Below are 16,292 nucleotides of genomic sequence, written 5' to 3'. Positions count from 1 at the left end.
GGTGATGATAAGCTAACTATGAGCCAACAAAGGGAAAGAGCCAACAAATGGCTATTAGGCTGCATCAATATAAACAGTGTGTTTAGAACTCTCCACTAGTGTAATGCTTCAAAGCCCAATCATGGCCTGGAAGTGATCCCAGGAAGTGATCCCAGGAAGGAGATAACTGAGCAAAGTATGGGCTCTGGGGCGGGGGGTCCCACCAAGATGGAAAACCTTTGGGTGTGGGCTTGGTGATGGACGCTGTCTGTTGTCTGAGGACCTAGGCTAAGTCTGAAGAATCTAATAATGAGGGGGATGATTGTTTGCACACAGCAACTCAAGGGAGACCACATACTAAGTTACTAAACAAGCTCCATCATTGAAAAGAATACCCGCAGAAAAGAAATAGATCCTGAAATAATTGGAGAAATGTCCAGAGGAAGTGCCAGTTCCATTCTTTTTGACTTGCTTGGACTAGATATCAATCTATCAATCAGTAAACATTTATTAAGTGCTTGTATTGTGCAAAGCACTGGGGATATAAAAAGAGGCAAAAGACAGTCCCTGCCTTCAAGGAACCTACAATCTGATGGATATAGAGTATTTATTCAGTTTTCATTTTCACCAGCCTTGTTTCAGGAAAGACATTGAAGGTAGGAATTTGTCTGGAGAAGAGCAAACAGGATGATGAGCAGACTTGCAAGAAGGCTTAGTTACAGGAATTATGCTTAGCCTTGATAAGGAGTGAGAAGTGGGGGAAAGGAGATAGGAGGGCATGATGGTCTCAAAATGTGGAGGGATGTCATACAGAAAAGGGAATATATGGATTCTGCTTTTCCTTAGAAGGCACAGAAAAAATTGGGGGAGAGATAGAGATAGATAGGGAGGGAGGGAGGGAGAAAGGAAGGAGGGAGAGAGAGAGAGAGAGAGAGAGAGAGAGAGAGAGAGAGAGAGAGAGAGAGAGACTGAGATTTTGAATTGATCAAACGCAGCAGACAATTGAAGCTATCTAAAAGTGGAATGAGCTGCCCTAAGACATAGCAAGTTTTCCAGCAGTGGAGGCCTGACAAATGACTACTTATTATAGATGTTGTAGGGGCTTTCCTGGTGGGGTATGAGTGGGTCTGTGCCATGTCTGAGCTTCTTTGCAATGCTGAGATCTCTAGATTCTATTTCATGAAATTTTATGTGTTTCTTGACTATATACATAAAGGCCTGGTGAATTTTTAATCATGACGAATGTAACTTAAGCTCAGCATGAAAGAATATTTGGGGAGACAACTATTGCAAATTAGTTCAAAGGATAAATTATAGGGTATTTATAAAGTATTAAATTTTTTATTTTCAAGGATATAAAATAATTGGAACTTCGGACCATTGCCTAATTGGATTCTCCTAGCCTACTTAGTTCAGATAAATTGATGAGAAAGATTGGTGCAAAGTGAGCTTTCCCTTAATGTTATTGACTGGCTGCCTGATTTAACCTGAGGCTGGGAGTTGACTGACCTAGGAACAACATTCAGGGAATATTAATATAAAAATCAGAAAAAACCCTTATGATTTATTTTTAAAATTAATTTTATAATTAACTAATTAAAAATTAATTCCAGAATCCTGTTTTACTGACTATTTTATTCAAAATGGTTTACCTTTAATAGCTTCATGAGACCTTCTAACTGGACCATCAGCTCTCTCCGGCTCTCCTGAAGAGCAGACATCCTCTGTTCTAGCTCATCCTTGCGTTGTCTGAGAAAGAAGCAATTGTGATCAGAAGGAAAGCTTTCCCCACTCAACCATTCATACCACCTTCTACCACTGAGAGAGTAACTACCAGAGAAAGAGTTTGTCGTTTTCATAATACAGCTAGTCACTTGTCATAAAAAAGAAGGCTTGGGGAGGGCAGTGATCAAATTCTAAGTGAGTGTGTAAGTATACATGGAAAAATTTGTTCTGAGAAAGCAGATGCAAAATTAAATAAAGTTTATTTTTTCCCCCAAATGCAGAGCCGAACCAGATCAATCTCAAACTTCAGCAAATCAAGTGTTCTACCATGAATATGGATAAAACTTCACCTCACAGTAGTGTCTGGATATCTGAACCAGAATTAGCTTGTAGAGCCCATTTCATTCATATAGTGTTATTAGCAAAACCTTGTCTTCCAAAGGTGGAATATGACAACATGCTATTAATACCAGCAGTTTTATTTTTTTAAACACTGGTTTCAGAAGTGAAGAAAGAAGAGGAGAAATCACTTTAAAATATTTATATGCAATTCATCTAAATTTTGAACCAGAAAGTATTTTTTTTTATTCCTTGAACTCAACACATCCTTTGAAAAGTCTAGTGAGCCTGAAAACCTGTTTCAGGGTTGTATCACTGTGTCATTCATATTGACACTAAGAGGTAGTAACATACACTCAAAAATGGAGGAGAAAAACAATAATGCAACAGAATTACAATGCCTTTCATGTGTGGAACTCATTTATATTCATTCAGGAAATTCCAATTCCGTTCCTCCTCACCATTGCTGCACGCATGTTACATAGGATTTCCCCCCCAAAGAAATCTGAATGATGACTCCAAAATATGAAAACTCACAACTTAAAAATGTGTAGAGGATTCCTGTATTTGTATGTTCACATATACATTTGTATATTACATTTCTATATATGTATTATAGGTATATATTTGAATATTATTTCATGGAACTTCCTTGCTCAATAATTTTCAGTGGCTCCCTGTTGCCTATACAAATTTCTTTCATTGGCTTCTAATGCAATATGGCCATAACTTAATCTAATAGCCTTATTTCATACTATTTGCATTTGCCCAGGATGGGAAACATCCTGGAATGATCTCTCTTCTCATCTGTTCCTCTTGAAATCCTTCTCTTCCTTCAAGATCCATTTGAGGTAGCACTTCTTTTATGGAAACTTCACTTGGTCCAATGGATAGAACATTGGGCCTGGAGTCAGGAAGACCTGAGTTCAAATGTGAACTCAGACACTTAGCTGTGTGACCCTGGGCAAGTCACTTAACTCCTGTTTGCCTCAGTTTCCTTATCTGTAAAATGAGAAAATAGTAGCACTCACTTTCCAGGGTTGTTGTGAGGCTCAAATGACATGATAATTGTGAAGTGCTTAGCATAGTGACAGCTATAGTAAACTGTAAAGTGCTTAGCATATATATATATACACATATACATATATACACATATATATGTATACATGTATATATACATATATATACACACATATACATATACACACATATATACACACATACATATATACACACATACACACATACATACACACACACACACACACACACACACACACACACACACACATATATATATATATATATATATATATATATATATATATATACATACATGTAAGGCAAGACCCATGACCTCGAAGATGACCATGAACATGCCTGAATGGTTCGGAATTGTGACGCATAAAAAATTCTCTAGGTAGAAGGCAGAGGATGTATAACGTTTATTTCGACTCCAGAGTTGAAATAAATGCCTTACTGATATAACCCGCAACTATTTCTTGTTCTGCACTCTGCAGTTTCTCTCGATGCTGGCTCTCCCTCAATGTCTGCTGGCTCAATGTCCTCTTGATGTCTGCTTCTGAATCCTGCTGCCCTCAGTTCTGCTGCTCCCAATTCTGCTGCTTTTGGTTCTGGGCTCTCTTTTTATACAGTCCTAGCCAGCATTTGATTGACTAGAACTCAGTGCACATAGCATTGGCTCTGGTCTTAGCAACTCCCCTTAGGGCCCTAAGGGCTTCACACCCACATCAGCTTAACTAGCAAAACGGTGTGGGCCTGAGGCCTTACATCTAGTTAGTGAAAGGGTATGGGCCTGCCTCTAATCAGGCCTCTCTTTGTTGGCCCCCACCTTGTGGCCTATTCAATGGACCAGAAAGATCTTTCACTTACTGATTGGCCTTACAGCATAGCATAGTAAGCACCATATAAGTGTTAGCGATTATTAGTAATCTGAATGCACCAGGGGAAAAAAAATAAACAGTGATCTCTTTGTTCTCAAATTCTCCCAGTGCATTTCTTCTAGACCACTCATTTGTTCGTATCACATCCTAATGCACGCATGTACGTGTAAGATCTAGATTGGAAGACAGGGCTTAACACAGGCAAGTTATCTCAGCAGACAAAAAGTGGCATGTACCAGCCAGGTCAAGCCTTTGCTACCTCCTTGATGGACACCTCCCCTCAGCCCCTAGTGGAGGCGTTCTAGAATAATGAGCCCCAGCATAGAAGCAGTCATCTACCTATCACAGTACTTTTCATATGCTTAGTGACTTGCATGGGATGTAGTCAACTGTGTGTTTAAGTCCTAGCCAGAGTCTTTAGCTATTTGACCATGGGCCAGTTACTCACTTCCGAGTCTGTTTTCTAATCTGAGAAGTAGGGATAACAATGTTTACACTATCTATCTCTAAGGTGGTTATAAGGAAGGCACTTTGTAAATGTGAATGAACTATTATTTATTTCATTGTCGTCCTAAAATGACTTCTTTTGCTTCAGGGGATGCCATTAATTTTAATATTCTAGAATTTGATAAATAAGTCAAAATTAGACCCCAGTTTGGATGTTTTATGGATGTTAATCATATTCCCTCATAGCCTTTGCCTTGCTCAGCTGAAGAATTTAACAAATTATTTATCTGCCCTTTTCCAGACCTTTGCGAGCTCACACTATCTTGCTAAAGGTGCAGTATCCAAAACTGCACAGAATGTTCCAGGGCTTTGTACAAGACGAGCATAATGATATCTACTTTATTTCCAGCAGTTTTAAATTTATGATGCCCAACATTTTGTTGGCCTTTTGAGCACCAAGAGGAAGGCAGAGGCAGTGAAAGTGAACCATGCTAAGGTTAGGGAAGCAATCTCCAGAGAGGCTTTTAAAAGCTTGCTGAAGAATTATGAAAAAGCATTGATTTATCCTTTTCCAAACACCTTTTTTTCTCCTCTATTAAAGCTCAGCCTATAATTACAGCATCTCAACCACAGAACACACTTTTTCAAATATTTTATGACAACTTGATTCAATCTAATCTATAGGTGCTCCTATCTATAAGCTGCATTTTCATTCTAAAATGGTTAGACTATATTTTATGTTGTTATGCTTTCTTACTGTATAATTTTACATAAATTCACAAATAAAAGTGGTTTTTATTGCACAGAATAGTATGTAGAAGTATTGTTTTCTTCCAAAGAACAGCTGTGATAATGTCATAAAAGTATGTTTCTTGAAATTTATTGTACACCGTAGGTCATCTTTCAGTGATCTCATTTTTATACCAGCAGATATGGGCTCTCTATTTTAGGTGCTAGCCTACCATGTGAAAGGCAATGACTGTGCTAAGCACAGGGAACACAACGAAAGGCAAAAGCAAACAATCACTCCCTTCAAACAGCTCATAGTCTAAACTGGATTTCTTTAAGAATATTTAATAATCCAGACTTTTTTTTTGCCAAATTTCCTCTTTTTTATAGGACCATAGGATTGAGATCTGAAGTAATGATTTACTTCAAACCCATACATATTATTTTTTAGGCAAAGGAGGGAACTTTACAAAGATGCCAAGAGGAGCTAAGTGTTCTTCAAGACCATGTGGGAGGAAATAGCAGAGTAGGAATTTGGACCTAATTTGAACATCTAGTCCACAGCAGCCCATACAAGCAATACATATAAACATACAGTAAAGAAAAAGAAAAATGTAAATTTTTATTTGTTCATGTGTTGTAAAGAGGACAAATTGAGATTCTTTGTCCTGGAACACATTCAGAATCATCTGGCTATTTACCTGGCCTGGAAACCACTCAAAGTATGATGCCATATAAAGAGCCACTTACTATAGGAATTACTTAAGAGATTTTTACAAATAGAGCAGATAATAGACCAGAAATGGAAATATGTTTGCAAATTGTCACCGGCTTAGGATGTTAACTTAGCGGGTAAGTAATAAGGAATACTGGTCTCTTTTATCTTAATATTTCTTTACTATCTAGCCCAAAGAAATGTATATAGCAGGTTGTTGTTGTTTAGTTGTGTCTGACTCTTCATGACCCCATTTGGTGTTTTCTTGGGAAAGATAGTAGAGTGGTTTTGCCATTTCCTTTTCCAGCTCATTTGACAGATGAGGAAACTGAGGCTGAGTTAAACGACTTGCCCAAGATCACACAGCTAGTACATGTCAGAGGTCAGATTTGAGCTCGGGAAGATGAGTCTTTCTGACTTCAGATCTGGTGCTCCATCCACTGCGCCACGTAGCTGCCCCCTGTACATGGCATGTGTCCTTTAATCAGTTTGGGGTTATATGGAATGTGTAAATATATCAATTAACCACAATGATGACGCAGTGATAGACATACTTAAGATTTCTATTCTGAGAGGAAGGAGAGAATGCCCATTCAGTTAGTCAATAAATATTTATTAAGCACCTACTATGTGCCAGGTACTTTGCTAAGCACTGGGGATTCAAAAAGAGGCAAGAGACATTCCCTGACCTTGCAGAACTCCCAGTCTAATGGAGGAGCTAACAATCTACTTTGCTTCCTCATTGCTGATATTTTATTGTAGTTATTATCGTTGTATCAGGGAAAGCAGTGAGAGAGAAACAATTAAGAGTCTTTGGTGTCCAATTCTTCAGATATTTAGGACTTCATTTACTATAAAATTCAAATGGAAAACAATCAAAGATTGAATCTCAGTGGAGGCAGAATCATCTATTATACCCTTTTTATAGGCAGAATAAAGTGGGGAATTGGGGGAATTCTGAAACATCCAGAGGGAGTTTTAGGTTTTGCTGTTGCTGCAGCTTCTGTTATGGGTGCTTTGTGGCTCATCTGGTAAACATACAGGGTAGTTTGATACTCAGTAGATAATGTACCAGGCCTGGAGGCAGGTCTCATCTTCCTGAGTTCAAATCCAGCCTCGGACACTTACTAGCTGCGTGACCCTGGGCAAGTCATTTGATCTGGTTTGCAAACCACTCCAGTATTTTTGCTGAGAAAACCTCAAATGGGTCACACAAAGAGTTAGACTCAACTGAAACAACACCACCGTTAGTCAGGCACTGTGCTAAGCGCTTGACAAATATTATCTCATTCGATTCCCACAACCACCCTGGGAGGTATGTTATAATCCCCATTTTACAGTTGAGGAAATTGAGGCCAATAGAGGTGAAAGGGAATTGCTTAGCATCACATAGCTAGTAAGTGTCTGAGACTGGATTTGAACTGAGGTCTTCCTGATTCTAGGCCCGACACTCTAACCATTGCACCACTTAGCTGCTTCCTTTTTTGATATCAGAGGTGATGGGGAGTTCTTGGATCTCACTGACATGGTCAGACCTGTGCTTTAGTAAGATCTCTTTGACAACTTAGTGAAGGATGGAATAGGGAGAGACTTGAGGCAGGAGAGACCTACCAGCAGGCTATTGCGATAGTCCGAGTGACAGCAGGGGCAAAGACTTCCTGTTATATCAGAGAGAGGTAAAGTTTGGGCATCTTCTGTCTTTCCAGATTTCTAGCTACAACAGTGACAGCTTGTGCAGTCAGTATCACTTACAGCATCTCATGTTAGTCCTTGTTCATAAGACAAACCAAGGTAAAGACATAATTTATTCTTGCAGGCAGAGAGTTCTCCAAATGTTCTTGGTGGATGCTATGAAGGTGGACTGTGCTTTCCTACGGCTGGGTTGTAAATTATTTAGCTCTCCTAATGTCAGAGTTGCCTTGAGCCATTGAGTTAATGATGACTCCTAAAAATTTAGGAGTCTCACACAATGACAACAATAAAATCAAGGGTATCTTTTCACTTCAGGCTGATGCAAATGATTCAGAATACTTCGTGCTCAGAGTGTCGGGAAGCAGACTTGTATATCTAGTCCAATGTCATGAAATAAAGAGAGCCAAGAAGTTTCAGGTGGCCAACCACATTGTCAAATGAAGGACATTTGGAAGAACTTTTTAGATGATTGGATTAAATAAAATTTACTTATCTTGCTTTATTTTTTATTATATTTACATGTCTAATGACACTTATGAAAGGAGGGACTGTGTCTTACCTAAAATTTGGATCTCTTCTAGATTTTAGCATAAGACTCTGTACACAGTAAGTAAGCATTTCATAAATTTTTGGTGATTTGAATTATGCTGAAAATCTCTTAAGGCAGATGTCTTAATACCTGAAAATGCTTATAATAAATTCCCAAGAACCTTAAAAATCTGATTTTTTAAAATCTAGACTTGTGAATTCATGGAGAAGGAAGTAGTTCTCAATGGGTTTTTCCTGAGACTAATTTAAGAGGGTTTGTGAGATCAAAATTATTTTCATAATACTTAGATGTTTTAATTTCTAATATGATAAATATCAAAAGATACAACCCATATAAACAAAAACTCTTTGGAGTCTACAATGACTTTAAAGAGTATAAAAAGGATTCTGAGATCAAAAAGTTTGAGAACCCCTGGTATAGGAATTATACAGTACGGAAATTACCTCCACTAAAAGAAGTCAGCAACTCATCTGTAATTCACAGTTTTGTAGAGGTCTTGGGCACCGATTGGTCAAGCTTACCTATGTCATAGAACTAGTATATAGCAGAGGCAGGACTAAACCTTCTATCCACTATCTATGTACCATCACCTCTGCAGGGTCATCAAGAACTAAGACATATATCAATCACAGATTGACTGTCAAAAATTGATTTATTGATTTATGTTGTGGCCTGAGTGTCCCTGATTATGTCAGCATCATCTATGTTAGCCTGTAAACCAGAGACTAAGGACCACATTTGTGCTTGTTGCAAAGGTACTGACACATAGGTATTTAATAAATGATTTTTATAATAAATAATAATAATTTTATAATATAATAATATTTCTAATAATGCTATTGACATTTTATCTGACCATATTAATCTCATCTAGGGGAGGTTACAGAAAAACATGTAAGAATTTTTAAGATATAATCTTCTGGAACAGAAACCTCCTAGGTAGCATTCGGAAATCTTTGAGAATCAAGCATTGATTCCAATATTCAGTTGTTCCAATCTGCTTCCCACTGGCTGAGTCTTTGCTACAATTGTCTGGAGGATGGGGTGATAAACTTTTCCTCAAACCTCCATTGAAGGAGTGCACTCAGGCCAGCCATCTCCTAACTTCTCACTCAGCTGCACTGCTTCATATTTCCCCATCATGTTCCCGTGCCCCTGTGCCAGGTACCAGCCTCTTACCCTCTTTTCATCTCCCTTTATGTGATGTTTCCCCATTAGATTCTATAGGACAGGATTGTCTTTCTTTTTCATATTTGTATTCCCAATGTTTAGCACAGTGCCTGGCACATAGCAGGCACTTAATAAAGATTTATTGACTGACTGATTGCCTTTCACTCGCTTGAGTACACTAAGGAGAGGCCCTTGGTCTCAAAGCTGGTAATTTAGGGTATAGTTCAATGTATGCTCTTAATGTAGCAATATTTAAGGTATAAAAAGATTAGGGAAGGAGCAGGAACCAATTGATTTTTTAAAAATTTAATATATTTTATTTCCCCCCAATTACATCTCAGAACAATTAAAATTTTTTTATTATAAAGTTTTGAGTTCCAAATTCCATCCCAATAAGCAATCAGATATAGGTTATACATATGGAATCATGTAAAACATTGGCAGAAACCAATTTAGAGATAGATTATTGGTATTAATCTCACAAATGGAGGGTTTATAAGTTAGGAAGAGGGCTTTTAGAACCTGACCAGTGTCCTTTAAATGACCGATGAAACATAGTATTGCTCCGTGATTTCTGCAAAGGTCTGAGAGAAGCCTATAAATCTAAATGAAATGAGCTCTGAAGGGGCAGCTTTTTGCACAAACCAAAGAGGCTCGAATTTTAATTCCTGCTCATCATACTCATACCATATGAAATGTGGGCATGATGGTGATTTTAATGAACACCCTTTATTCTTTCCTCCATACTTCCCATGATCTATGATTTCATTATTGTAGGCACTGTGCTTATGGATATAGCTCACAACCCTTGTCTGCTTTAGTTAAGGTTTTAATGGGTTTCTTAGCACTTACCCCCCCCCCCCAAAAGAGAGAGACAGAAAATCATCACCAACTTTCTGGTGAGGGATGCCTGTTAACTTAGCTGACTGGTCCTTGTGCCACCGTTTGGCTCCGTACTCAAAGCCTCTCTACTTGGTGGGATCAGTGCTTGTCCTAACCCAGCACAGCCTTGGAGAATACAGTGTCCCTTCATCCGTGGTTTTTCCCTTTCTCTCAATATAAATGATCCTACTTTCCTTGAATATTTTTCCTGAATACCTCAGGCTACCCTGTTTGACCTATTTTTTATGCAATAATAGCTAGCCCTTATAGAGAGCTTTAAGTTTGTAAGAGGGCTTTTCAAATACTTGCATTTACCCCTGACAGCAACCCTAGGAGGTAGGTGCTGTTATTATCCCCGTTTTGCAGATGAGGTGACTGAGGCAGACAGAGGTTGGGTGACTTACTCAGGGTCACATAGCTAGTAAGTTTCTGATTGCAAATTTGAACTCAGCTCTTCCTGACTCCAGGCCCAGTATTCTATTCATTTTTTGCCACCTATCAAGTTATTTCCTAATATGTCTTTCCACTATTTAAGCTTCTTCAGGGCAGTGCCTGTGTACTTTTTCTTTTCTATATTCCCAGTGCCTAGCAAAGTATACTGCACATTCTGGGGGAGAGAACTGGGGGAAAATCAAAGCTATTGATTTCATCAGTATAGGAAACTCCTCCCAATGTAGTTTGGCACCTGCTCTGAAATTTATAATCCCTGGGATATGACTAGGCTACCGAGAGGCTAAGTGACTTGGCCAGGGCCACACAGCCATTATGTATCAGAGGCAGGACTTGAACCAGGATCTTCCTCCCTCTCAGGCTAGCCCTCTATCTACTACGGCGTGCTACCTCCTGTGCTACACTGCACTGTACACAGCAAGTACTTAATATATGCTTGTTGAACTGAATTCATCAGCACTGGGATTTCTGACCTCATTTCTCTCAAGAGAAATAGAAAAAGGCCTTTCATCTTCAATCACTGCAATAAACTCATTGATTTTCTTTCTCAAGAGTATGGGCTCAAAGGGAGAATTGCTACTACTTGGAGTGGGAAAGGGGAATTTGGGACAGAATAAAAAATTCTAGGACACTATGTTTTATACTAAGAAAGCAAAGGCTTTGAAAGGGTCAAATGTACATTTTTAGATTTAATTTTTTTTGCCAATAACTACAATTGTTAGAATTCACAGATGTTTTAAGTATGTGTATGAAGGGGGAGAAGAGAAGGAGAGAAGGTCTAGCAACCTTCTGCCATATAATGGGGATTCTTTGAGTCGATCTTCTATGTGAAGGTGAGTGTCCATAGTGGAAGTGCCTTAATCAAGCAGTCAGGAAGAATTTATTAAGCATCTCCTATGTGCTGGTGGTATAAATACAAAACTAAGACTCTTTCTGTCCTGAAGGGGCTTACATTCTACTGGTGGAGCTGGAGGTGGAGATGGAGATGGAGGTGGAGATGGAGGTGGAGGTGGAGGTGGAGATGGAGGTGGAGGTGGAGGTGGAAGTGGAGGTGGAAGTGGAAATGGAGGTGGAGGTGGAGGTAGAGACGGAGGTGGTGGTGGAGATGGAGGTGGAGGTGGAGGTGGAGGTGGAGGTGGAGGTGGGGGTGGGGACTGCAAAATGTTCACAGATAAGTAGGCCCAGGATATTTACATAAATACAAAATGATCTGAGAGGAGGCACTTACAATCGGGGGCTTTCTGAAGCAGCAGGGTTGTACTTGCACTGAATCTGAAGGTGGCTAAGGCTTCCAAGTGGTAAAGGTGAGAAGAGAACATCTCAGGCATGGGGAGGGATAGACTGGGTGAAGGAATGGTATAGGGAGAAGAGGAGAAATGGGAACAAGTAGGATAATTTGACCAGAACTTAGAGGACATGGAAGGAATAGTGAAGCTGTAACCAGATTGTGAAAGTCTTTAAATGCCAAAGGAATTTTAATTTAATTCAAGAGGTAATGGGGAGCCATGGAAGCTTCTTGAGGCAGGGAATGACATAATCTTTCCTCTATATTGTTTTCTTAACTCTGCTCCTTATTATGTCTATTGATCCCAAATTCAGGACATGTTTTCCAGCCAAATACTGTACAGCTTTCCCTCCCACACCCTATATGACATCTCTCAGATTTTTGGTTTTGTTTTTTGAATGGACTTAGCAATGATTCCTGGATTGGGACATTTGTGTTTGGAGTAGCTTACTATATTTTTGTAGGTTTATTGATATTCTTTCACTTATTAATCACTAGATTATATCTAACACAAACCGGTCACCTCCCCACTCTTGCAGGGATGGGGGAATAAACAATACCATTTGATGAATACATTTTTTTTTCAGGAAAAAAGTTGTGGGAAACATTTTTTGGTTTTATGATTCTATTTTGCATTACAAAAACTATGAATGAAAGAAAATGTAGTAACCCAGCTAGCTGAACAAGTAGAGAATTAGATTTTTTTTTCAATAGAGGAGCACAGAAGGAGCATCATTTTTCATTTTCTTTATGTTACCCATAAATGAAAGAAACAATTTGGCAATCCAAGTGTGTGATGCTTCTAATTACAGAGTAAATTAAAACAATAAAACAAATAAACTGAAGTAGCCAGTTGTGAGTTAAGACTAATTGATTTTCACTCAGTAGGTACATAGATTACCTACCTCAATTAGAGAAACCAGGAAAACATTTCCCTTCACATTGGTAAGGTTCCCCATTTACCTGAGAAGACGGAGTTCTGCCAGGAGAGTAGGATTCTGCTGGGCCTTCTCTGGGGTGGGCTGAGAAGCCTGTTCATGCTCCAGCCGTAGCCTCTGGATCTCCTGTAAGATTTCTCTTAGGAGAGAAAGATAAAGTCAGAAACCACGGGTTAGCTCGCTTTGACAGCTAAGATCTAGGCAAGTCAAACTAACAAAAGAAAGGAAGGCTTACATGCTGAGGGTGTGGTGTGGGACAGGCCAAGGCACACCCTAGGCAAAGTCTGAAAATTGTGTTTTCCTCCCTTTTGAAAATTTGTCCACATCTGTGTTACTGACATTGTAACAAATGCAATGTAATTTGACTTGACATAACATAAATGCCTACCTGACATGAAGAATGGAGTCCTCTGGCATTTAAAATACATGCATGGATTAAAAAAAAAATACAATCCTAAGTGTACTCCATTGTCTTCCCATGAAGGTTGTGCCCTTGGTGGTTGCTTATCTTTTCATTCCCTCATTCTCATTCTGAACATTGAAACTTGGGGCCAGAGCCTTCCCTCCTCATATATTAATCATGTTATATCAGTGTTTTTGCTACATGTAGTTGACATGTTTCCAGAGAAACAAAGAGATAGATAGAACTCTATTTGAAATATGTCTAAATTTTCATGATATTTTGTTGTTGGGTGTTGTAAATCACTAGGCCTGTTACTACCATTAGGGCTTAAATTCTTGTGCAAGTAAGATCTTAGAGTACGGTGTTGAGCTTAGTTTTAAAAAGTGGATTGCTTAAGAGATATTTTTCTTAAGAGACAAAAATGTGTCTCTCGATTATTCAGTACCACACTCGGGAACCAAGAACCAAAGTGAAGAGGTTCTTTGAGGGAAAATAAAGATAAATGATGTTCCTTTTGCAGAATTAGATAACCTCTTACTCTAACCCCAGATGAAATTCTTCGCCCTGAATTTATCTGATAGGCAAAAGATCAGAGGTCCTTTAAATCTTCAATTAGGCAAAGTCCCATTTTTTATTCTACAGATTTTCAACCTAACAATGGAGCTGAATGGGGCAGCCTTTTTCAGGAAAATGCTTTTAAAAGGATGAGCTATAATTGAATCGATGGATGACACAAGAGTGCTATTGGTGTGACCTTTGTCAGGGGCTGAGGCAACACAGTCCATTATTGATGTCGGTGCCTTGGCTATTATTACATTTAGGTGGGCATTAGACAGACCATAAAGGAGACATGAACTGTGGAAAGCAAATGGCTCCCACAGCCTGTCAAGAGCCATTAAACGGGGTCACGAGATATCACATCCTTTAGGAAAGGCACCTGCTCTTGGTCAACTCCCCATCTAGTAAAATGAAGAAGATAAAGTCACTCAGAGGAAACAAATCATGATGAACGGAAGATGAATTGGCAAAGCCGTGGAAGTGAACACAGTTGCAAAGGCTGACTCTAGAATATACAATATAATTTAGAATTATTATTTAGAATATAATTTATAATTAGAAGACTAATTTTCACCAAGCCACCTCCCCTCTCTGAGCCTGTTTCCTATTCCGTAAAATAAGAGGGTTGGATCTCTCAGTTCTTTTCCACCTCTGGAACTTTATTGGTAATAGTCAAAATTGTCTGATGCTTTTTGTTTTACAAAATACTTTCCCCAGAACATCTTTGTGAAGTAGGTGGCCCATGTATTATTATCACATTTTACAGATGGGGTCACTGAAGTTTGGAGACATCAGGTTACTTGCCCATGGTCATACATATTTTCAGATTCAAATCCAGTTCTCCAGTCACTGAGTCTCATTATCTTCCAACCATCTCATGCTCCTAGAACTCCATAGCTATAATCATATAACTAAGGAGCATCCCCATAAAGACTCAGATCCCCAAGGAGAGAAACAGCGGAGCCTTAAGCTTTAACATAAGGTTTAAGAGGACCATCCTTGGGCATATGTGCTACGCAGAGTCACAAAGATGTGAGTTAAGGCATACTATCTACTTACTACAAAAGCCATCCACCTTATTGTCTACCCAGAGAGTTACCTCTACACCCTAGACGGGTGAGTGGGCAGTCATGACAGAGCCCAGGTTCCCCTTATCCCTTCCAACTGGCAACAATGGTGCCAAATAAAGTAAAAGAACAAAAAGAAGAAAAAAAGAAAAAAAATATTTACATTAGAAACCTCGCAAGAAAAACTTACAGACTGGTGGTGGTGGTGGGGATTTTTTTCTCCCATTTTTAACACTATTTTATATTAGAACACTAAAAAATCAGTAATTTCTTCAGTTATTGGACACTCCAAGAATGGAAAATCTGATCCAGTAAGAGAAAGATTTCAACAGGAAATGTAGAGACAGTGTCTTATTGCTGTTGTTTAATCATTTTCAGTCACGTCTGACTCTTTGTGACCCTGTTTTGGGGGTTTTCTTGGTGAAGATACTGGAGTGGTTTGCCATTTCCTCCTCCAGCTCATTTTACAGATGAGGAATGGAGGCAAACAGGGTGAAGTGACTTGCCCAGGGTCACACAGCTAGTAAGTGTTTGATATCGGATTTGAACTCAGGTCTTCCTGACTACTCTATCCACAGTGCTACCTAGCTGCTCCTGTGCGAAGCACTTTACAAACACTTCATTTGATCCTTACAACAATCCTAGGGGAGGTCAGTGCTATTACAACACCCATTTTTTAATTGAGGAAACTGAGGCAACAAGTGACTTGCCTAGGGTCACACAGTAAGTGTCTGAGACGGAATTTGAACGTAGGTCCTCCTGACTCTAGGTCTATCAGCTCTCACTATAATTCAATATCCACTGTTCTACCTAACTGTCCTAGTGCTTTTAGTAGGAAATGCTTAAAAAATGCTTGTGGATTAAGCGGTTGTTGATTAGCAGCTTTGTGAAACAAAGACTCCTGAGGAAAAAGAGAAGTTATTCAGGATATTTCCTACAAGAGTATAGGAGAGAGGTGATGAGAGCCTGAGCCGATAAAGCACAGTGAATAGAATTCTACACTTGGAATCAGGAAGCTCACTTCTCACACTTACTAGCTTTGTGAACATGGAAGACTCACTCAACCTCTCTGAGCTCTGATTTAATTATCTTTAGAAATAAACATGTCATCTGTCCTGGATGTACAATGTCCTCATGTCCTGAAAGAGCTGGCAAATGTAATTGCTGAGTCACTGTAAGATTTAAAAGATCATGGAAAATAGGAAAGGAGTCATAAGGAAAAGGACAAATACTGTTCCATTTTTCTAAAGAAAAAGAACAGCATGTGCAAACTATAGGTCAACGAACTTGACTTTGATTCCTGGAAAAAGCCTAGAACTGATCATTAAAGAGATGGCTGATGAACGACCAGAATGAGAAGTGGTGATTAAAAATAGCCAACATGGATTCATTGAGAACAGGTAATGATAGAGTCCCTCATTTCCTAGAATGCCTTGGCCATAGTTTACAGGGCAGGAAG

At 39.0% G+C, this 16,292-nt stretch overlaps 1 protein-coding gene across 6 annotated transcripts in view; it reads right to left on the bottom strand.

The window, feature by feature from the left end:
- Window positions 1-16,292, bottom strand: part of DTNA (dystrobrevin alpha) — a 341,889-nt gene that overhangs the window by 41,771 nt on the left and 283,826 nt on the right. For all 6 annotated transcript variants that reach the window (XM_036753027.1, XM_036752990.1, XM_036752997.1 and 3 more), the window contains 2 exons: window positions 12,831-12,944; window positions 1,632-1,728 (listed from right to left, as the gene is read on the bottom strand). In XM_036753027.1, the coding sequence (XP_036608922.1) occupies window positions 1,632-1,728; window positions 12,831-12,944 (211 nt within the window). The remainder of the gene's footprint in view (window positions 1-1,631; window positions 1,729-12,830; window positions 12,945-16,292) is intronic.

The sequence above is a fragment of the Trichosurus vulpecula genome, chromosome 1 (assembly GCF_011100635.1).
Source record: "Trichosurus vulpecula isolate mTriVul1 chromosome 1, mTriVul1.pri, whole genome shotgun sequence".
Taxonomy (NCBI): Eukaryota; Metazoa; Chordata; class Mammalia; order Diprotodontia; family Phalangeridae; genus Trichosurus; species Trichosurus vulpecula.
Note: the sequence above shows the minus strand (reverse complement) of the source record. Positions and strands in the feature narration are given on the sequence as shown.